Source organism: Montipora foliosa, chromosome 6 (genome assembly GCF_036669935.1).
Source record: "Montipora foliosa isolate CH-2021 chromosome 6, ASM3666993v2, whole genome shotgun sequence".
Taxonomy (NCBI): Eukaryota; Metazoa; Cnidaria; class Anthozoa; order Scleractinia; family Acroporidae; genus Montipora; species Montipora foliosa.
This window is the reverse complement of record NC_090874.1, coordinates 49035163-49057615: the sequence shown is the minus strand read 5'-3', so window position 1 is coordinate 49057615 and position 22453 is coordinate 49035163. Positions and strand designations below refer to the sequence as shown.

At 41.8% G+C, this 22453-nt stretch overlaps 2 protein-coding genes across 3 annotated transcripts in view; one reads left to right on the top strand and one right to left on the bottom strand.

Moving 5' to 3' along the window:
* Positions 1–1131: 1131 nt before the first annotated feature.
* On the top strand, positions 1132–10353 carry LOC138007586 (uncharacterized). 2 transcript variants are annotated; one of them, XM_068854586.1, is made up of 2 exons: positions 1132–1432; positions 6449–10347. In XM_068854586.1, exon 2 carries the CDS (start codon positions 6475–6477, stop codon positions 9406–9408), a length of 2934 nt encoding a protein of 977 aa, XP_068710687.1. In that variant the 5' UTR covers positions 1132–1432; positions 6449–6474; the 3' UTR covers positions 9409–10347. The 2 variants fall into 2 exon arrangements, with proteins under 2 accessions (XP_068710687.1, XP_068710688.1); XM_068854587.1 differs by lacking the exon at positions 1132–1432 and adding an exon at positions 4734–4918 and having other exon boundaries at positions 6449–10353.
* Positions 10354–11151: 798 nt separating this feature from the next.
* The window catches only part of LOC138007585 (titin homolog), a 23283-nt gene continuing 11981 nt past the window's right edge, over positions 11152–22453 (bottom strand). The window contains exons 7-13 of the mRNA XM_068854585.1: positions 22112–22280; positions 20341–21300; positions 18580–18681; positions 17520–17786; positions 16007–16125; positions 14292–15008; positions 11152–13768 (exon numbers count right to left, since the gene is read on the bottom strand). Of these exons, the coding sequence (XP_068710686.1) occupies positions 12413–13768; positions 14292–15008; positions 16007–16125; positions 17520–17786; positions 18580–18681; positions 20341–21300; positions 22112–22280 (3690 nt within the window). The 3' untranslated portion in view covers positions 11152–12412. The remainder of the gene's footprint in view (positions 13769–14291; positions 15009–16006; positions 16126–17519; positions 17787–18579; positions 18682–20340; positions 21301–22111; positions 22281–22453) is intronic.

Genomic DNA, 22453 nt, shown 5'->3' with positions numbered 1-22453 from the left:
TCGAAACGTTTTTCTATCATGAACCACTCTCTCTTATCTCTTGTGGGGACAATTGACTGATCAACAAGAATACTTCATACACAACAATGGTTCTCCGGTTTTAGAGTGAAACAGGGTTTTCCTCGAGCTTGAACTGACTCTTGGTGCTTGTTTTGGGAGCTTCCCTTGCGTATCATCAGATGATATGTGCTGCCTCCTTGAGCTTCCATACATTTTCAGCAGCATTTAGCTCAGCAAAACATGAAAAATAGATCTTATCTGGCAACATTTTCCCCGTGTACTCTTCGAAAAGAGGTAACAATCCGCGCCATTATGTCATGCGAACACAACAAATCTTGCAATCCGTTTTGCTGTATTTCGACACCAATAACTCAAAATCCGTTGCGGGGGCAAGGGGGGGGGCGACCTATAAAATAGAAAACCCATTTGTTATGCTATATAGTGTTGCATAATTGAAGACTCTAAAGTGAACACAAAGCGAGAAATCGATTTCTAAAAAGGGCACACTCGAAGCGTGTCAACAAAACAATGCAATGTGGGACTTCGTAAAATATTATAAAAATGTACGATTAAAATTCGTCTTACCTTTAAATTGCCTTCATAGCAATGAAAAACAACTCCAATATGTTTAATCTGGCGCATTTATGGTGAATTATCGATAAACCAAAGCGAAAAAATGCCGAATTAACCGAGGGCTTCTGAGTTTCTCCATGGAACTTTTCGTCCGACATGAAGATCTGTATGAACGCTGCTCATTGGTCGAAATTTATCACGTGACAGCTGTCCAACTTCCTCTGCGGCCTAGTTAAGCATCTAATGAGAAAAGACAGATGACCTCCCGTGTATTCAAGTTGAAATTTTCACTGAGAGATTAAAGCTTATATATTGAACCTTGAGCGCTTGGAGTAGAACATAACAATAAATAAAAATTGAACGATAAAGAGATTCAAAATCAGAAAAAGATGTTTCAGTATTTTAATTATAAAGGTATGTAAAATGCCCGATAATTTTGGTTTTCCTAGCTCTAGCCGAAAAAACATACCATTTTCGATATCGTGGGGAAAGTCCCTCGATACAGCTTACGCTATTTATTCAAATGCAAATACGACGAATTCCGATGGAGATATCTGAGTGACTAATCCCGCGTTTAAATATATTTCGTAACGTAAAAGATTGTACTCAATCTAAGATACACGGTACACCACAAAACGAAGTCGAACGTTCCACATACAGGACTGCGAAACAATACTACTACAATACTACAGGAGCTCCAATATCTCGCGGAATTTTGACGCATCAGGTCTCACAAGCCATACCGAGAAACGATGACTGGAAGAAGTCGAGGTATGATGATTAGAAGGAGTCGAGCCAAGGCCAAAAAAGATGGCAAGGGGAAAAGAGCTTTTACACTGCTTCGACAATTGCTAAAAAGGTATGTAACTTGCGTGATACAATGAACGAGAGTATTTCTGCTCGAAATACGAGTGGCGACATTTAATCAATGTTTTGATGCGTAGCTGTACGGCTGGTAAATATGAATTGCAGATTAAGTTCTAGAAAACACGCTGTTCGGTTGCTGCGGATAAAAGAAACGATATAACAATTTAAGTCCACACGAATTGTTTGTGTGCATGTAGGGAATCCCATGTGTGCATGTAGGGAATCCCATGGCATGATGTCATGGGATTTTTCGAGGAACCGCGATCATAAAAATATTTGAAAACATTCTGTTTCAACACATCTTGTTTTTACGTATTCATCTATCTGATTTCTGGAAGAGTGTTCAATTTTGTAGTTATCGGCTGTGCATCCTGTTAGTGCACAATTCAAGATAAAGCAAAAACGATATGACCAAACAATAAGTCAAGATACGCTGCGCAGTAAAGGAGAACATTGCATATAAAATTTATTTATAGAGCGTTTTGCTCTTCGATCAGTGAGTGTCGAAAAGTAATTGGAACTACATTACTATGCTTCACTATTCGCTTAAAAAAAGTCGCGCCACTTTTTCATCCAATCAGAAGTAAAACCAAAATCAACTGTAACTTACAAGTTTCTCCCTCTTCGCGCCAGCCACATGTCATCAGTTTAAGTTATGATTGGTTCATTGGATCGTCTGTGTCCTTTGTGGTTGGCTAGAGTTACATATAATATTGGTTTTGGTTCTACAGCAGTCAATGGAATATTGATCTAGGCTGAAAACAGGGTGTTAGTAAACAGAGTAACGCAGTAACGGAGTAACGAGAAAACGGGTAACCAAGGTGAAAATTTCGAAGTTTAAAATCTCCAAAGTCCCTTAAAAAGGGTTATAAATATCGATTGAATGAGATAGAAACTAAGGGAAGCAAGTTTGACAAGCCGCGAAAAGAAATTACTTGGCTATGATTTTGATTTATGAAACGACCTTCTTTATTATTCCATATACTTGATACCGCGCCGAATGAAGGACCCAGATAATATACATTTTTTCTTTCTAACGGCAAGGTTTTAAAAATTATACGCAAGGCGGCTTAGGTCTAAAACTCAATTTAAAAGAGGCCCATGTCAAGACTTAGTAGATGCGCGCTGGCCTCATGGTGAGTACGCTCGCCTCCGGATCGATAGGTCACATGATAGGTCCAGGGTGATAAGCAGCTTAAGAAACAACGACGGCGACGCTGAGGACGACGCCTAGTCAAAGCACAGGCGGCCCAAGCTCAAAATGTTAGGAGTTACCTTTTTTTCACTTTTATGCGAACGTTCAGTGTAACGTGACATATGGCATATACTATATTACATAACGACGAATTTAACTACGCGAAACGTGACTCCCGCCTTGCAGCATATGGAGTGTTGTGTTACAACGGTTTGAATTTATAAAGGTCTGTATGAGAACGCAACGGCTTTGCTAGAAAAGTCAATTATTCTTATGTTTTGTTAACAAAGTCTACTTACCCTGTTGCCGAGTTGTATTCCTTGTTGTTTGTCAGCTCTTCAGGCCGATCTAACGCGATTTCGGCGAGTTATCGATATCGTTCTGTGGGTTACAACTACTAAAAATAAGACAAGGCTGGACACTCATTTCCGGAGTGACCGCCGCTCTAGGCGAATAAATCCATCGAAAATAACCCTGCCGACTCAATTCCTTCGGAGAATCGAAGAGGGGATGTTGAAGCTTCATGTCAGTTCACTCGCTACGCAATTCCGTCCGCAACGCCTTCGCTACGATACATTTATTTGGAGATTTCGTCGCTCGCAACTTCGAAAACAGCTTCGTCCATGGATATAGGACACTCTCGCGGTTGGCAAAGTACGCTGGGTGACTATAATTAGCCCAACCAGGGGTAGGCAGCAACGATTTGTCAACACTCCCGGGTTTGATTTGCGTGTGTACAAATCGTTGCTGCCTACCCCTGGTCGGGCTAATTATAGTCACCCAGCGTACATTGCCAACCGCGAGAGTGTCCCATATCCATGGACGAGGCTGTTTTCGAAGTTGCTAGACTTTCGAAAAGTCCCTCGTCTAGATACGTGCGGAACGAAGGACTTTTCATACTTGATTGGCGCCAATTTAGCGACCCAAAAACGGGTCGCTGAGCTAGGCCAATCAGAGTAGTCCTCGTGGACCCCAGGGGATAGAGTTGTCAATCAAAATTTGCCACACGCAGTGAAGCGTGATTTTCAAACATGCTACTAAGGCCACCGGATATTCCAAATTACGCGACCATCAGAGGAAAATAATTGAAGAATATCTGTCTTGCATAGATCTGTTTGTGTCTTCTCCAACCGTAGCTGGGAAAAGTCTGACCTTTGAACTAGTCCCATACGCTTATGGTCGTTTACTTGGAGCGGGTGGCAATGCTATCGTCTTCGTAATTCTTCCACTGATTTCACTCACGAGAGATTTGGTCTCTAGCCGGTCGCTATTTAGGAGACAACACATTTAAAATCTTAAGTATAAACGGGTGTCTGGAAGTCCCGAGGCGATTCTCAACGACTATCAACACATTTTTCGTCGAATGGAACAAAAAATTTTAAAATGCATGTGTATTCATCGACGAGAGTCATTGCATCGCTAAAGATGGTAAGCTTAAATTTCACTAAGATGTATCTTTTAATCCCGGTCTAGTACGTCTCCTACACCAGAAGCGTACCTGATCTTTCATGAGTGAAATCAATTGACTTTCTTGACGATTCGAAGCTTTTCCTTACTTGCTAATTTTTCGAATATATTAGTCTTTCGCTTCTATCAGCACAAATCACAGCACAAGTGTTGGTCCAGAAAATACCACTGGAGATCTCCTTTTCAAGCGGCGACTCGAGATTGAAAAAAAGCTTTCGTTTTATTTCATCTTTGTTTCTGATACCTTTAGCACAAAGTTAACAAATTTCCTCTTTCGATTTCGTAGAAACAAACATGTTCGACTGTTTTCATCGGATGGCGCCGTCAAGTTCAGGGCTTGCGAATGACGTCATCCTCTTATTGGCGCGAGACGCAAATGAAAACTTTGCAAGCGAGACAAGTCGACCTCTCGCGACTTCGGCGCTCGCTCATTCACTTCGCGTACGAAAAATCACGATTCGCTCGCCGAAACATTTTCTTCTGGGGTTATCGTGAGGTCGACTTGTGGCAAGTCTACGAAGTTGCGAGCGACGAAATCTCCAAATAAATGTATCGTAGCGAAGGCGTTGCGGACGAAATTGCGTAGCGAGTGAACTGACATGAAGTTTCAACATCTCCTCTTCGATTCTCCGAAGGAATTGAGTCGGCAGGGTTATTTTCGATGGATTTATTCGCTTGGAGCGGCGGGCACTCCGGAAATGAGTGTTCAGCCTTGTCTTTCTTTTAGTAGTGGAAACCCACAGAACGATAACTCGCCGAAATCGCGTTAGATCGGCCTGAAGAGCTGACAAACAAGGAATACAACTCGGCAACAGGGTAAGTAGACTTTGTTAACAAAACATAAGAATAATTGACTTTTCTAGCAAAGCCGTTGCGTTCTCATACAGACCTTTATAAATTCAAACCGTTGTAACACAACACCTCCATATGCTGCAAGGCGGGAGTCACGTTTCGCGTAGTCAAATTCGTCGATATGTAATATAGTTTATTACACATAACACGAGAATTTCATTCCATAAAGCTCATTTGTACAAATCTATACGCTTTATTTTCACATGTGAAAAAAGCCTATACAGCCAATCAGAATTGCGTACAGCTATTTCACATGTGAAAGTATAACCAATCAACGATAGCGTAAAGGCGTTTCCATGCCAATCACTCGTGCATCTCGTGCAAATCGTGCAAATCGTACTTTGTTATTGAATTAAATTAAATTTGCATTTGGTTCTATTGTTAGTGAGTTTTTGTTTATAATTCGCGTTCAGAAAACTATTTTAATGAAAATTCTCATGTTATGTGTAATAAACAGTTTACGACATAGAAAGTGCTTTGTACGGGGTTTATTCACTCGTTGTTTGTGTCAAAAACCCTCACTCGCTCGTTCCTCGCTCGTTCGGGTTTTTGACACAAACAACTCGTGCATAAAACCCCGTACGGCGCACTTTCTATGAAGTAATCTATTTATATGCCATATGTCACGTTACACTGAACGTTCGCGTAAAAGTGAAAAAAAGGTAACTCCAACCATATTTTGAGCTTGGGAGGCCTGTGGTCAAAGAGGAATTTATATTTTCCCTGCGAAATTCGCAATTCTCAAGACCTGTTCAGTACGCCAATGGCTCTAAAAACGTGCTCAGGCTAAATATGCAATGACAGGGTTCAATTTCAAATGGAAATACGAAAAAATAGCCGTCGTCGTTCGCGTTCCCCAGACTACGCAGCACTTAGTCATTTCACGTTCTTGTTTTGCTGTGGACGGCAAAGAAATGTACAAAGATTAACAGCTATTGTTTTGCTCATTAAACCTCTTGCGTGGTGTGGCCGTTCTTAATTGTTGCCGTCGTCGTCGTGGTTTTCTTAAGCACCCTTTGTGTTGCGTTCTTAGGCAGTTAACTCTTACAGTGCCTCTCTCCACCCAGGTGTACAAATGGGTACCCGCGAATTTAATGCTGGGGGTAACTCTGCGATGGACTAGCATCCCATCCAGCGGGGAGTAGAAATATGATTAGTCGGTTCATGCTACAGAAACCGGGATACGCTCCGGCCTTGCTCGTATCCAGACTTTGTCCAGACCTTTACCACGACTATTGTGGCGGATCATCATTGAAAGTTTTCAATACCTGAAATTTGATACTCAGAAATCATATAGCAGATGCATCAGTCACTAGCCCGGCCAATTGGCCGCGATCTGGAAAATTTTAACTTTACGTGGCGACTCCTTGATTTTCTCTTTTGAATTTCGAGGTAACCGGGCTGAATATTTCCATGAGATTAGATGCCAAGTTTCGTCCCGATGACAATGTTTCTTTTATGATGTAAATTAACAACTTCGTCCTCTCATACCAGGCAGAGGAACTAATTAACGGGCCTTTATGGAGTATTCTGACGAACACTTGAACTTCTTCCGGATATGCGACATTACAGCGAACATTATCACAGAGGGGCTTAGGACAGTCTTCAAACAAGAGTGGGATAAGAAATACATGGGATCTTTGGGAGAATGGGAGGACACTTTGAAGAACGGAAAAGACTTTGAGAGACAAGAACCACCAGCAAGTCAAAAGAAAAATGCGAGGTTGCTAAATATCATGGTAAATGGTAACCGCAAGGAATGGGACTGTACAGCGCTGTTTTTTGGAATCCTTTTCTCCAGTAGTATTGGGAAATTTCTCAGTCCTACACTATACAACCACGTAGACGACCTTCGACTATTCCGTAATGAAATTTTTGCTCATGTCTCCAAGGGTATTATCTCTGAAATCGACTTCAAATCTATGATCGGAAGAGTAGAAGCAGCGTTCCTGGGGTTAAGTCTTCCTGTCGGGGATATCAAAGCAGTTGCTAATCAGAAGAGCTTCCCTATAAAGGAATCGAGGATTCTTAAGGATCAACTAGTCAAAGAGCAAGAGGAGGTTAGAGCCTTGCAAGAAAAGTCAAATGCTCTCGAAGAGGAACTCAAATCTAATCCCAAGACGTTCCTAGGCAACCTTCCTACGAAACCCTCTCATGCAATTCAGCAACGCCTCTGTGAAGTGTCGATGATCCTCAAACAAATGGAAGAACTCAAGAAGAACAGCGATGGAGAAATCTCCACAACATATCTGTCGGGTAATCCTGGCTGTGGCAAGAGTCAAATTGCAAGAATGGTTGGGGAAGCATTTTACAAACAGGTTTCCCACAGTAATCTTGTTTTTGTTGCCACTTTAAATGCCGAGACTCTGGAGACGTTATTCAATTCATATGACAGCCTAAGTAGAGCCCTCGGTTGTACCGAATTTGCTGTTGCTAGAATAACGACATCAAAGGATTCCATACAAGAAAAGCTGGAACAGTTTCAGAGATTAGTTACTCCGAAAATGAAAGAGTTTTCGACATGGCTCCTCATAATTGACAATGTCGTTAACCTCCAAGCTGTCCGACGATTCTGGCCAACTTGTGGATGTAAACAGTACGGCAATGGACAAATCCTTGTTACAACCCAAGACAGTAGTACCATTCCTGACAATGGATCTCGTTGCCACTGTATCTCTCTTTGGGGAGGCATGGATCCTGATGATGCTGTGAGTCTTCTTACAAGCGTCTCGCAGATGCCAAATCAAGCAAACGTGCAGGATGTTGCCAAGGCTTTAGATTACCAGCCTCTGGCACTGGCCTGTGCTGCTTGGTACGTTTATAGTGTGCGCTCCCGTGGATCATCTCACTTCAACTGGGAGACATATCTAGATAAACTAAACCGTGGAAAGGAAGAGACCATGGGCGAGATCAAGAAGAAATGCGACAGTGGCTACACAAAGTCAATGCCTGTTGCCGTGCGAATGGCTGTAGAAAGAGAAGTCGTTAATGAAGACGTTTTACTTCATACATTTCAGTTCATTTCCATCTGCGCTCCTGGACCGATTCCACTGGAAGTTGCTGTCAAATTCGTCGCAAAGCGAACGCCTGACTTGGACGAGGAGGAAATCATCGCAAAAATAATGGAGTCAAGTCTAGTGCATATTTCTTGTAAGAAAGAGGGTGAACAGACTTTGTGCCTTCACCAAGTTTTGTACCGGATTATAAGAAGTAATGAGAAAGTCTGCATCCAACCAGGAAAGGAAATTGAGGTGATTTCAGCAGCACTCGGCTCTGTTCAGAGTCTCACGGTGGAAGATAGCTCGACTTCAAAAATTTTCGTTGAGCATTTGAACGCTGTCCTATCACATGTCATTTCGTTCCACCTCTCCAAAAGCGATTTTTATACTCGTCTCATCGAAGTTACCCCTCTTGCTGAATTCTTTGAGTACTTTGTTTCTTGTGCGTCCATGTGCCTTAAATATGGTAAAATGTCAACCGTAAAGCAATGCGTAAAGATTGGAGTTGACGTAATTGAGGGAGGCGTCAGTGTCGACGAGATAACATCGTCTCTTTTACTTTTCTTTTGTGGAAAGGCTCTGATTGACCTGAGTGAATATGTTCGTGCTATAAAGTACCTAGAAATGTCACTGGCGATGAGACGTCGGATTTGTGGAAATAGACACAAAGCTGTGGCAGAATGTTTACGTCATTTAGGGCGTGTGAGCTTTAATTTCTCGCGCAATGATGATGCAACGAAGTTTTTCCACGAGGCACTCTCTATTTTCCGTGAGATATGTGGAGAAAAAAGTGGTGAAGTGGCGGAATGTTTGGTCGGTTTGGGAAATGTAAAGGGAAACCTTTGCTACCACGCCCAGGCAACGCAATACTTCCAGGAAGCATTGTCCATCTCCCGTGAACTTTTTGGCACAAAACATTTGATAGTGGCACGATGCTTGCATAACTTAGGAGTCACAAGCATCGATTGTGGTCGCTATGACGACGCGGGGAGATTTCTCGAAGAGGCACTCGCTATCCAACTGGAAATTTGTGGAGAAAAGCAAGAACAGGTGGCAATTTCTTTGACCAATTTAGGGAGGCTCCACCTCAAGTGCTCACGTTTTGAAAAAGCGAGGCATTTCATGGAGAGAGCCCTAAACATTAGACGTGATATTGGTAACCAGTTGCGTGTGGGGCGGAATCTGTACCATCTCGGTAGTCTGATTGAAAAGGAGGGTAAAACAAATGCGGCTGCAGATTATTACAGTCGTGCACTTGAAACGATTCGACGTTACAACCTTCCCGAAAATCATCTCTACGTTAGAGAGGCCGTTGAAGCCCTTCAACGAATAAAGGAGGCTAAAGAGGCACAAAGCACAACAGCGAGCTGCATGCCTCTGTCCAGAAAGAGGAAAGCCGAGGATTCGACTTCAAACATAAAGTCACAACATCCTCCACAAGTTATTAAATGCTAAACTCAGCTGATCCATCAAGTGTGTGCCAACCTTACTTCAAGCGAACCGTACGCACATTCACGTGTTCGCATCATGGGCAGATGGACCTAACCTGTAGTTACAGTGGAAAGGGTCGGAAGGCTAGCCTCCAAAGAATTCATAGACCGTTTTCGCTGTGACGTCACACGCGTAAGTGTTTCTTAGAGGGAAGCGTAGAAGGAAAGAGTTTGACAAGACTTCTGGTAGCTGTAGAGAAGATCACAGCGCATTATTTTCTAAAGCTACCAGAAGTCTATGCGAGCGTTTCTACAATAACTGTCTATTCTTGTGTGTAGTGCTAGTGTTGTAATTTTGATCAATTTCTTAGTTGAAGATTAAATATTTCGTCGATGGACTTGTTTGAGCTTTTAGTGAGCATGAAGTAACATTTTTACACTTATTTCCAAATTAGCACTTCGTTTTAGAAGCTGCCGAAAAAGTGATAATTATGGAGCTTTTCACTTTGCTGGTGCAAGGGCTCAAAATATCCCTGTTCGCCTTTAATGTATATACGATACTTTTGTACACTTGGCAATCAGAAATGAAATGCCTTAACTTCATTTAGGTATTCGGTCCTACATTCCTCGTACTTAATCTCGTGTTGTAGGTCCGCACTGTCAGTTGCGAACCAAGTTTTACCCCTTCTGTTTATGGCCCAAGCACGATGCGCGCGGGCCATCAATAGATGGAGGGGAGCATAAGGATCCATAATCTAAGACTGATTTGAAAATGTTTGAAATTCAAAAATGGCGAATCCAAGACAAAAGGCATTTCAAAGTGTGTGACGTTACTTTGGGATAATGAGACATCATGATTGAACAATGAGGCAGCAAACCGTGTAAAAGATAAATAAACCAAATGCATTTTAAATGTCACAATAAAATACAAAACATGAAACTATTTTAAAAATTTTGCCTAAGTAACATATACACTTTGCATATTAGGTCCGATTATTTAAAATGAGTCTGGGCTGGGTTAAAGAGGTCCGTGTTCTAATATACACTGGGATTTAGCCTGGAGTTCTTTTTATCTATAAAGGCGTTTATTGTAAGTTATGTCTAGCTGGAGTTTAGCTGTGGACTATCAAACAATGGCAAATTAGACCTGTTCCCCAGTACATTTAAACGTCATTTAGCCATTAACGCTTATTGGGAACAAACGGAAAAACGTATTTCTTGTGTTTTGTTTCTATGCCCTTCCACAATCTCACAGCTGTTTGATGGTGATACTTGAACTCCCATTTCGTTTTCCGTACAATAAATGCTTGAGTCCAGTTTACGAAAACAAGAAAACTCCAGTTCTGTACAACATTGTGAAAACAAACTTTTCGTTAACAGAAAGCAATATCCCCAGAAGAGTGTCGTGGCCGTTGTTAAGGAAAACAAGAAGGCTTCTCGTGACTGAGTACCCTCCAGGTACAAAGCCTTTCCTCACACAAATATATCCATAGCCTTAAGGTGAAACAAGAAGAAGACTGTGTTGCGCAAAGTTTGTATTGGCTAGATGGACCACACTTTAACCCCATCTCCCCAAACAGGCTTAATTAATGACCATTAATGAGTTAAGAATTCAACAAGGAATCAAAATCCTGTTAAACCCCGCAAAACGGTATCAACTCAAGGGAAGGGGAGATGAAGCAATTGGGAGTTTTCACTCGGAGGAACGGTTGACTTCGAATGATGCGAGCAACCGCGACCACTCACGAGGCCAAGGAACTGATCGATCTCAATAATGTTAGCTTTTATTGAGGACATAAAAAAACACTTCTCGAGAATATTCTGATTCATTGGAAACTGACCACAAAAAAAAGGTCGGCTATTTCTCAAGTTTGAGGGTTTTTTTCGGTAAAACTACCGGGTTCAAGAAACACTAGAGCAATTTTATTTTCATCTGCATTTTGAACGCTTCAGTAATTAAATAGTTTTTTCGGTCTTGACATTTGTACAACACTTTTCCCGAGGGAAAGCACTAAAATTATGGCTTTATACATAAAGGAACGTATGTCAATTAATCCCCGTAAGCGGCTTGCCAGTAGAATCGAAGTTTCCGATAAACAAATGTTGGAGACATAAGAAAAAAAATCATGTACAAATGATGTTTTCTCGCATATTTCCAACGGTGTTTGCGTTAAATAATAAATCCGACCCTTATATTGGTGAACTCTATGAAAAAACGTCGGATTTTGCGCATTGATGTAGCCGTAAAACAAGAACCAAAGTATAACCTTAGGGAGGCTCGAAAGGGTTTATGAAGAAGAACTTGAGTTATTTATGAAAACACTGTTAGGAGATGAAAAAACATTCCACTACTGAGATCACTTTTTTCTAAATTTCCTTTAATAATGTGCCGGATGAAACTTAACTTACTTGTATGCAAATAATTAGTGTGAGTCAACGAGCTAAGTTTCGAAATATTGCTTAGAAAGACTTCTAACCGCAGTTGCCCGTTTTCATTCAGCGGCTGACATGACGTGTGTGGCATACACGCACGCGCTCAGCGCTAGCTGAAAACCCTCTCGAGCCTCCTTATCCAATAGCAGGTGAGGATAATTGGCCACTCGTGACAAAAAACAAATAAGCGTAAGCGCAGGAAAATTCGAGCAAGCACGTCACAAATAGTTTTGTTTTCATCAATCGCGCGAAACAATAGCAACTGACCCCGATCCATTGAACTCTCTGTTGAAAACCACCTCTAATGACAAAAAGGAATAACATGAAAAGAAAGCCCAAGAGTGTAAAGAAAATCAGGAAAACGTACAAAAAGGGGACACTTCGAATAATCTATATAATAAAACTTACGTACCCAACAACTTCCATGACAGAAATTAGAGCCGTATACTAGTTGGAGTATTTTCAGTTCAAATAAAACATTTTCTGTTCCGGTCACTAATTCTTCGACTTTATCACGAACCACCTTACATTACATTGATTTGCACGAATTAGAGATATTCGTTACACAGTTTACCCGGCAAGCCGTGAGTGTAACCTCACGGTGGTTTTGGTGGCGCCATTTTTCTTCTAGGTGCCCCATAACCCCTCTTTTTCTTATTATAACCAATGGGTACTTCCCACACCTTTCGTGGTATGTTAAGATAGTACGTGAACACGAAAGCCCGGCTTACACTCTGACCGCAGCGACTATTCTTCAAGTTCTGCAGTCTTTCCACGTTGATTTCCCTCCGTTTTAACAATAGCGCTTTTCGTCGAGCGGCGACTTCAGCAGAGCGCATTCGCGCCAATGCTTCCAATCTGCGCGCCATTTCAATCCTTCTCTGCTCCTCGCGAATTCGCTTCTGTTCTTCTTCTTCGCGTTTGCGCTTTTCTTCTTCCATTCGCTGCCGTTCCTCCTCCTCTCTCCTAAGTCTTTCTTCTTCTTCTTGACGCAGCTTAGCCTCCTGCATTTCCGCTATCTTTCGCATCTGTTCGCGGTACTCTCGCTCTTCTTGTATCCGTCGTAATTCTTCTTCTGCCTCGCGTATTTTTGCCTCCTCAAGTGTTCGCTCCTCCTCCTCTTCTTGCAGCGCTAGAAGCCTTTCTTCTTCATTCCTCTGCTCTTCTTCAAAGCGCTCCAACTCTTCTTTCCGCCGCCTTGCTTCTTCAATTTCTGCCATTCTTCTCTCGTGATCCATTCGTCGCTGTTCAAGTTCTTTCTCTCGCTCTTTTAATTCCTCTTCACGTTTCTTCTTTTCTTCGCGTTTCTTCTGAACTTCAATTCTTCTTCTTTCCGCTTCTGCCGCTCTCCTCGATTCTCGTTCCTCGCGCGCCCTTTTCTTTGCTTCTTTTAGCTTCTCTAAAGCTTCCTGTTCCTGTTTTCTAGCTTCTTCTTCCTCAGCCAATCTTTTCAGCTTTTCTTCTTCAACATTCCTTTGCTTTTCTTCCGACTCTGCCTTGGCTTTTGCTGCTTCCTCTTCTCGTTCCTTCAATAGTCGCATTTCTTCCTCTTTCAACTTCTTCTCCTCTTCCTGTCTTTTTCTCTCCTGCCTCCGTTGATCCGCTCGTATCTTGGCTTGTTCCTTCTTCGAAGGCTTCTTTGGTTTGGATGGCGCATGCGCATCTTTCTGTTCCGGTGGAACCTTCTTCGCCAAGTGGGGAATTTCTAACGTGTGTCCAGACTCGCGCCTTTTCACTTGCTTATGGTCAACCAAAGCGCCAGCTGGCTCTTCAGGAGCGGAAGTCACATCACTCTTACTCTGCTCTTGAATAAATTGACGCAGTTCATCGTCCATTCCCTCTAGCATTTCCGGTGTGTTGAACGCTTCAAAATCAATGTTTTTCGGGTCAATCTTGTTTTCCTTCTTTGCAGAATTTGAACGTTTTCCGGATTTCTTTTTTAATTCAGGTTTCTACAATAAAAACAAAAATTGGTTCAATTTGAGTTTTAGTTTTCCTCAAAAATAGAATTGGCATGTGGATTCTGTATTGCTCTCTTTTCGCACGCACCGGTCTCTCACCGGTCTCTCACTTGCCCCCACGCGTAGCAATCTCTTGAAGTGCGGGAATCGAGGGCAAATGACAGGTACACGAACCAAGCAAGAGAAAAGAAACATATCCTACACACCGACGTTAAATACCTAAAACTCGTACTAAAATCAACAAGAAATCACGTGGTATATGGGGCCACTGCATGAAAAAGTAATACAAAAGGACAATAAATGACGATTTGACGTCACCTCTGTTTAATTTTCTCCTCTTCTAAGCGTTCTAAATTGAAAAGACTCGAGTCGAACAAACACAGACGCAGATGTTAATTTGTTAATAACAAGCGAGGACTAGAAAAGGCAAGCTTTAAAACCAATAAAAGAACAAGTTGGCCGTGTCAGAGGGCCTCCTTTTAACGAATACAACCAACCATTCTCACAGTCATACCTTTTCTTGCGGTTTGCTGGGACCTTTGTTTCTTGCCGTCATAGCTACGAGGTCCGACAAGTCATTTTTCTTTTGCTCATCAGCCACTGGTCTGACTCTAGTGACCAGTCCCTGTGAGGCAGACTCGGCGTCCTCGCCCTCTTTACCAATCCCCTCCAACTCAAGCTTGCCACGTTTGGGCGGCGCTTCTTGCTTTGAAAGTAAACTGGTGACCATCTTACGGCGGGCCTCCCTTTCTTCATCTGTTGGTTCTTTCACGTTTTTACCCTTGTCAATATCTTTCATCACGCTTAGTCTCGGTACCTCCGGCTTTAAGTCACTTTTTCTTTTTTCATCTTTACCACCCGCTAAACCTTTGCGCTTTTCGCTTAAACTTGACAATTGCGATTTAGACTCTTTGTTTATAGGAGCCTCTGCAACTTCGGTAGTCAAACTTATTATCGACTCTGTCAGTTCCATTTCTGAAGCACTTGCCTCTTCTGTTACATTAGAAGCATTTTCAATTTCTCTTTCCTCGTTACCAGTCTCTGATCCCTGTCTGCTTCGCGCGGATCGCTCGCGAATCTGAGGTTGTTTCCCAGACGCTATGTAATCCCTCACTGATTCACCGACATCGACCGGAATATTTCTTTGTTCCTCAGTTACTGGGGTCGAAGGACGGGACTTCTCGATGTCAATTAGTTCTTTGTAGGGCGAGAGAGGTCGGCCATCACGCACCTGCGAAAAAAATATTGCATGAATTAAAGAAAAGAAAGCACCCATGATCACAGACGAGATATAAGTCACCCATACGAGCTTGAAAATAATCACAACAAACTTTTCATAGATGAGATTATATACTCAGGCACGCAAAACTCCATCGCGTTGTGGATACCGCCTAGCTGTTTGCCTCATTTGCCTCGTAAATCTTCTTTTCGTGTTTCCGAATCTTGATTCTTGGTAGAATATAGAGGGATGATTAAATGCAGTTATACACGCGACACGATTACGGAGCAACAAGAGCGCGACCACAGATACACCGTATTCCATACAACTGGCCTTACATTGAAAAAAAACCAAATTTCATACTTTCGAACTTTGCGTTAATCTTCGCGTTTAACGGAGCTCAGAGGTCTTTTTCCGAATGGGATGTTTAATATCAGGGGCACCCAACGAGAATATAGTTCAAAACCACTTAAACATAGCATTGTTGTGTAAACGTATTTTAGTATTTAAACGGTTGATATAGGCATATTTTTAACCCCTAAAAATTTTTCATCTGTTCGGATTTCCTAGCTGAAACTCTAGTGATCCGAAAATTATAGGGATTAAAACTTACCTAAGGCTCCCGAAAATTCTAGGTGACCTTTTTAGGGTAAAAATCCGTTAAAAATGGGCAATTATACCATTTTTCAGATATTCGAAAATCCTAGGAGAGGCAGGCAAGCAAGAAATGTTACAACAAATGTTCCGAAAATTCTAGATCTCAAATCGCCTTCCGAACAGATATTTTCCGAAAATTGACGTTGGGTGCCCTGTAATATCACTGAAACGGTCCAGCCTAGAGTCTCAGTAAACGAGCGGGGAGTTTTCGACTTAATCCCTACCCATATTACGATGTAAGTATGCGAGCAACAGAAAGCAACTTTATTGTGCTCAGTTAAAGAGAATGAAGCCTAAATTAAGCCAATAGAAGGTTAGGGCTAGCTTTGGCTATTGGTTTTTCTCACACTCACCGTTCCTTCGACTTCTGATCCAGTCTCTGTCAACAATTCCTTGTGAAGTATTTGGTCAGCTTTGATCGGTGCAGGAGAACTGGCACAAGCGACCTCTGTAAGAGGACCGTCGTTTTCATCTGAAGCACAAAAGAAGAAAATCAAAAACTCTTTAGGAAGAGGTGAATATTATAAGACGTTCCCCAGTTTTGAAGTGTCAACGTCAGAGGAATCATCCCTTTGAAATGACGAATGAATGGGACTTTTCCGACCTCATGACAGCCTCTCCTTTTGAGGTGAATCCAAGAGCAAAAACTTTTGTAATGTTAATATGTTCTACGCTTTATGCAAATGATATAAACTATAGGGAAGATATCGATGACGTCAACTATTGTCATTAATGTGCCAACCAGAGCCTCATTGGCTGTCGAAACAAAAGGTCTTTTGTTCCTGTGGTTGGCAAATTTGAATAACAAAAGCAATGTTTGTAAACAGATAGTTTCCCTACAGGAAGAGGAAAACGTTTCCGAAACATAAAAGCTCTTTTTCAAAGGATACCAAGAGCAAAGACACTTCTGCAAAAACATCGTCATACAAAAGACTCCTGATTATAACTCAGTGGGCTTGAAAAAAAAGGGCTGAACAGAATTCAGAAATGCTCTATAATAAACAGTGATCAAACGATTGGAAAATAAAGCTTGAAAGAAAAAAAAACAGGTTTCCATCGGTCAATTAAGAAAATCCCTTAAAAGGTTATGTCATGATGTTTTGGTAAAATACGGTAAAACACTCACAGATATCTCAAAAATTGATAGAAACCTCATAAATGTGACTGTTAAAAATATAACAAGGATGGAAATGGATGGCAATTTTAAAAAAATTGGGCCACTTTTTGTCGTTTTAACTTCACGCTTCCCTTTTAACACAAGCTTACGTTATCCGTTTGTATGACGATTGGGCAAATTATAAAATAAATATATGGAAATTATATCGAACATATTATCTCCAAACGGATGCTACTTTGAAATTAGGAATTAACATGTAAAAACAATACGACGCAAAAAATATTGGATTGATAAATAGCACCCTCTTCAACTTCCTCCTTTAAAAACTGGAATCTTATTGCCAAAATTACTTGTTTTACAGAATAAGAAGGACAAAGTTATAAGACGCTTATAAAGCAGAAAAATTGCATCATACACCACTACAAAATTCCATTCCAAAAAAAATTAACCGTGCGTTACTTATTCTCAAGAAACTGAAAATACCCGGTTTGATAAGCCGAGAATCAAAATCATTTCTTACAACCGCATGAGCGCACTCCATCTTCAACAGTAAAATATCATTTCCGTGGATCGCCTTTGTTTGAATATTCAATTCAAAATAAACCTGTTTTATTCTATCAACGGTTTCCTTCGAGCTTTAAATGAGTCCATTAACGGCCCGGGATCACAGCGCCAACATTAAAGACAGAATTCTCAACGCCCTTATCATGAACATTTACTCATTTTCAAAAATTACTACAAAAATTTACCATCAGCATTCAAAACCACATTCGTCGAAGACCTAGCAGTCACGGAGTCCACAACAAAATGGCTGTCTTCATCAGTTACGTTTGCCAGTCTGCCACCTTCGAGGGTGAAAACTTCTGTTTCCTCTGCCTCAACAGCTGTAGCCTCATTTTCAAGCGGTTCGGTAGAATTTATCGCGGACCCCAAATCAGTTTTCGTTTCATTGACCGGTGCGATTACAGATGCTTCCCGTTGCTTCTCATCTTTTTCAGTGGTTTTTAAGGAAGATCCTGCAGCAAAAGTAATAATTTACAACTTACAGATGTTCCGTCGGCGCAAATTGACGCAATATGTGCGCTCTCACCAGAATTTCTTTGGGCCCCTCTTTCTGGAATTTCTAGATCTGCCTCTTATCGCGGACATAAAAATTAAGAATCGTGAGATCAGGACCACCTCTTGTGCTCTTTACTCGATTTGCATGATGTGCAAGTAATTAGATGCACGCGGGATTTCAATAAGCGTCACAAAGTGTCCTCTTGCTGTCAGTCTCCTTAACGTCAACATCACTCGTGTCTCGGAATAACAGCCAATTAACGTCACAAAGTGTCCCCCAAGGGCCGCCGATTTTAACCAATCAGAAGAAGCCATGTCACGCGTGACTGCTTCTGCCATGTTTTCTTCAGCGACATGACGACTGATTTTCGCGGGAACGGGTATTCTAAAAATAGACTCATTTGTGACTGTGCTGGAGATCCCACCCATGCCATAACAACGCTCTTATCTAATTCATTCTTGCTTATACTTAAAGCCGGACACTTCGTGTTAGATATCAAAATTGGGCTTGCATCTAAATTACTTGCAACTTCTGGACATGAACGAAAGCGCCAATTGCAGGCCGGAAACTGTCGAAAAACCTCAAGGGGAAGAACAGGTTAAGTGTCTCTTAAAGATGTTTTCCTTCCAACGATTCCCTCACCAGAGCAACCCTTACGTGTTATGATAGAACACTTCGGTTCCTACTATGACTTTGATTCGCTCAAGTATTATACATTTTCACTCATCCGTCGACATGAAATACAGTACCTGGCTTAGTAAAATCTAAGGACAAGCCATCCGTAGAGTTGACTGATGGAAGATGAGGAAATTCATCTCCGGGGGGATGCACAGAAGACATTGCGTCTAGCTCTACATATCAAGAAAAAAAAACAATCAATTATCCACTCAACTTCTCCTTTTAAAGCAATCTTAATAAGGCTTCTAAATTGTCCCTCCATTAAGTTGCCTTTAGACTTGTAAGTCCTTTACTGAGAACAGAAGGAGTGAAATGAATGAATGTGTATTTGAATTGCGGGTTATAGACGAAGGAGTGAAGTAATCCTCGCACTTAACTGGGCAATTTAACCAATTGAATGAAGGGGGTAGTTCCTAAAGAAACTGTGGTGCCGCGTCGGTGGGGAAGTAGTATACAAAAATTTGGTTTTATCAACGGAGTTGATAATGTAAATTGGCCACCGTACAGAGACTCTAAAAGCTGACGTTTCAAGCGTTAGCCCTTCGTCAGAGCGAATCCGGAATCCAGAATCGATTCGCTCTGACGAAGGGCTAACGCTCGAAACGTCAGCTTCAGTTTAGAATCTCTGTACGGTGGCCAATTTACATTATCAACTCCGTTGATAAAACCAAAATTAAGGAGCTTAAAGGGGTAGTATCACGGGAATTATCCCTTTATTTTGACCATAAATCTACTAAATCAGTTTTCAACGACTTTTTCATTTTTAGATTGCTTCTGGATCACCGCTGTGAGAAAAAATCGATTAACTTTTAAAAGAAAAATGAGCCACATTACAGTGCGACGCGCCTTACCGTGGCCACCTGACAAAGTTTTTTACAAATTATACGCCAATCAGGGAGTGCGAATTTCATTGGCAGTCACGCCTTCTTGCAAAGTTCGTACCGTGACGGTTGTAATTTGAACACCGTTGAGTGGGTTGTTGAGTTGACGTATTTACACGTAGGTTGTCAAATGGGAAACTTTGTTGGGTGGCCACGGTAAGGCGCTTTGCACTGTGAGTTATTACGGAGTTCATCGAAGATGCCAGAAGAGAACTTGAAAACGTCGTCCCGACGTTTTCAAGTTGGCATTCACTTTAATCTTGGCTACGCGTAACCAAAAACGCTTAAGAATGGTTTTTGTGAGCTAAAATAGCCGTTTTCAAACAAAAAATGGCCATTAATTTTCGTTTGTCATCAGTAAACAGGTCTTTTTTGCTTTCCAGATTTTTACTAACAATCCATGACACTACCCCTTTAAACAACGGCGACGGCGACGGCGACGGCGACGGCGACGGCGACGGCGACGGCGACGACAACGAAAGCGTCGTCTCAAAATATAAACTCGCGTTATTGTAATACCTTGGTGACTATTTCAACCTTTTTAATATGACACGGGTGTGGTAGTTCCTCAAAAATGACACTGGTCGGAAAGACGCTCAATTTAGAGGAGAAAAACTAAATTTATCCTCAAGTGCTGACGTCCATGATAAAAGTTTTGCTGACGACGTCATGAAACGGACAAAGGTCAGTTTGAAAACAGAATATAGTACAATGGTCTTTGAATTGATTAAGGTAACCAGGCTTTAAGTATTACGTTTTTTTGCCAACACGCAGGAAACACTTTGAATCACTTCAATTTAAACGAAGAGGCAGGAACAGCACTGTTTTTGTATTTAACATCCGATCGTAAGACTAGCTTATGCTCTTCACTGCTAGCTTTCAGCAAAGTGGTTCTCTTCAACGTCTGTTCTATTATGTCTGGATAAAACTCTACAATGTATCAGTAGTTACCTTGAACATTGCCGTCATTTGCGTGTCTTTGATTCACGTCTCCTGATTCGGATTCATTCCCGTCCACATTCACTCCAGTCCATTCCTGGTGGAGTTTTTCTTCCTCGTCAAGTATTCCTTCCACCAACAACTGCGACCCACTATCCCAACCGGATATTTTATTGAAGGCATCTTCACTGCCTAAAGTCGATTCTGTTCCCGGGTCTCTTCTGGCTGATTTTGCGCTGGAAGTCCTTGTGTCCCTCTCAAAATTGTTTTCCTCCAAAGTGAGCTCACTTTGGCGACTAGCAACCGCTCTCTCATGGGAGGAAATAGAGTCACTTCGTTCATCATGAACATCAGCAGCTTTCAAAACCTCTTCCAATTGATAATTGGTCTCTAGGGATGCTGCCGCCGATGAAATACGAGATCGACCCTCCTTATCATCACAAGATTGAGCGGACTGCGAGCGAGTAGACGATGAATCAATACGAGGGGTTGCCGAAGGGCTCCTGGTACGCGTGCCAGGAGAATGTCCGGAAAGCGAACGAGTGTACGGTGAAGCAATACGGGAGCTTACCGAAGGGCTCCCTGCAGGCGGAGACGGACTTTGAACATGACTTTCACGTGACGCCGAAGTGACTATGTCACGGGAAAGAGACACGGTACTATCACGTGATGGGGAAACATCTCTATCAGGTGAGGTGCACGGGAGGCTATCATGCGATGGAGATGCTGTTCTTGAGTCAGCAATATTAACAACTAAATTGTCTTGTAACCTGGATAAATCAGGGGATATTATTGGCAACGTTGGCAAATTCTCATCGTGCACTGAGTCCTCAAAGTATGGCCAAAAGGTATTTAAAAGTTCTTGGTCTTTTGACAATGCAGAAAGTGTCCTGTTATTAATATTCGATACACTAGAAAGACTGGCACTGCGACTAGAGCGAGGGCTTGTTCGAGACTCCCTATTGGCTCTCCCTGAAAAGTAAAAAAAAACGAGAATCACAGGCGGAAAACAAATTTTCTGGTCGCAATTAAAAAACGACCTGGCCCGCGCAAGGCAACTCCATTTTAAATAGGATGTACTTGCGAGCAAGGAAGGATTACGTTTTTGCAAACGTTGGCCGTGTAGCACTTATATTTGAACAGGCGGTGTAATGTGAAGTTCAAATATAAGTGCTACACGGCCAACGTTTGCAAAAACGTAATCCTTCTTTGTACTTGTACATGTTCATTGCCGTGACTTTAACATCTTCAATTCCCACGGCCTGCTTCCGTCTGACCTTGTACCTCAGTCGGTAGAGCAGCGGTGATCTAGCCCCAAGGTCTTAGGTTCAACTCCCACCCTGGTCAGAGTTTTTCTCTGTCCTTGTGTGGGCCCATTTGCATTAGTAGGGCTAACGCTCACATGGTTCATATGGAGTACAAAACTAGCACTTCACATTATATTACACTCTAATCAGTTACGTCTGTTCTTGAGAGCGTTTCTCAAATCTGCATTGAGTTTGTGTTTTTTTGTCCCATAAATTTCTACAATCTCCATCTCAAAAACAAAGACGTATTTCAGAATGAAACCCTATCTTTCATCTCTAAATCACATTTAAAAACAAGCCTTTTCAAGAATGCGTGCCGGTTTTTTAACAGGAACCTTTGGGTCAAACATTTGTGGTACTCGGCCTTTCAGGAACTTGGCCGCGGAGTCAAAATGTATCCGAAAACTGAATCAGTCAATTGAAACAGAAACCAACAATGTGTAAGAGATGAAAGATTTTTGAAGAAATTCCCTTACCTCCACTCGATGGTCTTCGTTGCACAAGCAATTTCTCATCTTTTTCACACTGGAGAGGACCTGCGCTTGCTGGACGAACGGACCCTTTTCCAGACCCAACTCGGTTACCAGGAAGGGACACTTCATCCTCTTCCTCAATAACATGCGAGGCACGGTTCCATTCATCATTCTGATTGATCAAACAAGAAAAGTGCTGTCGTTAGCCCGTTTATGGTTCTGCCAGGAAAACGCTCGAGTGTATTTCATGTTGTGTACAAAGCTTTGCTTTGAATTCATATTTACGAGTGAAGGGATTTATTGAAGTCATCCCCTAAAAATTCACACACAGACGTTTGTCAATGA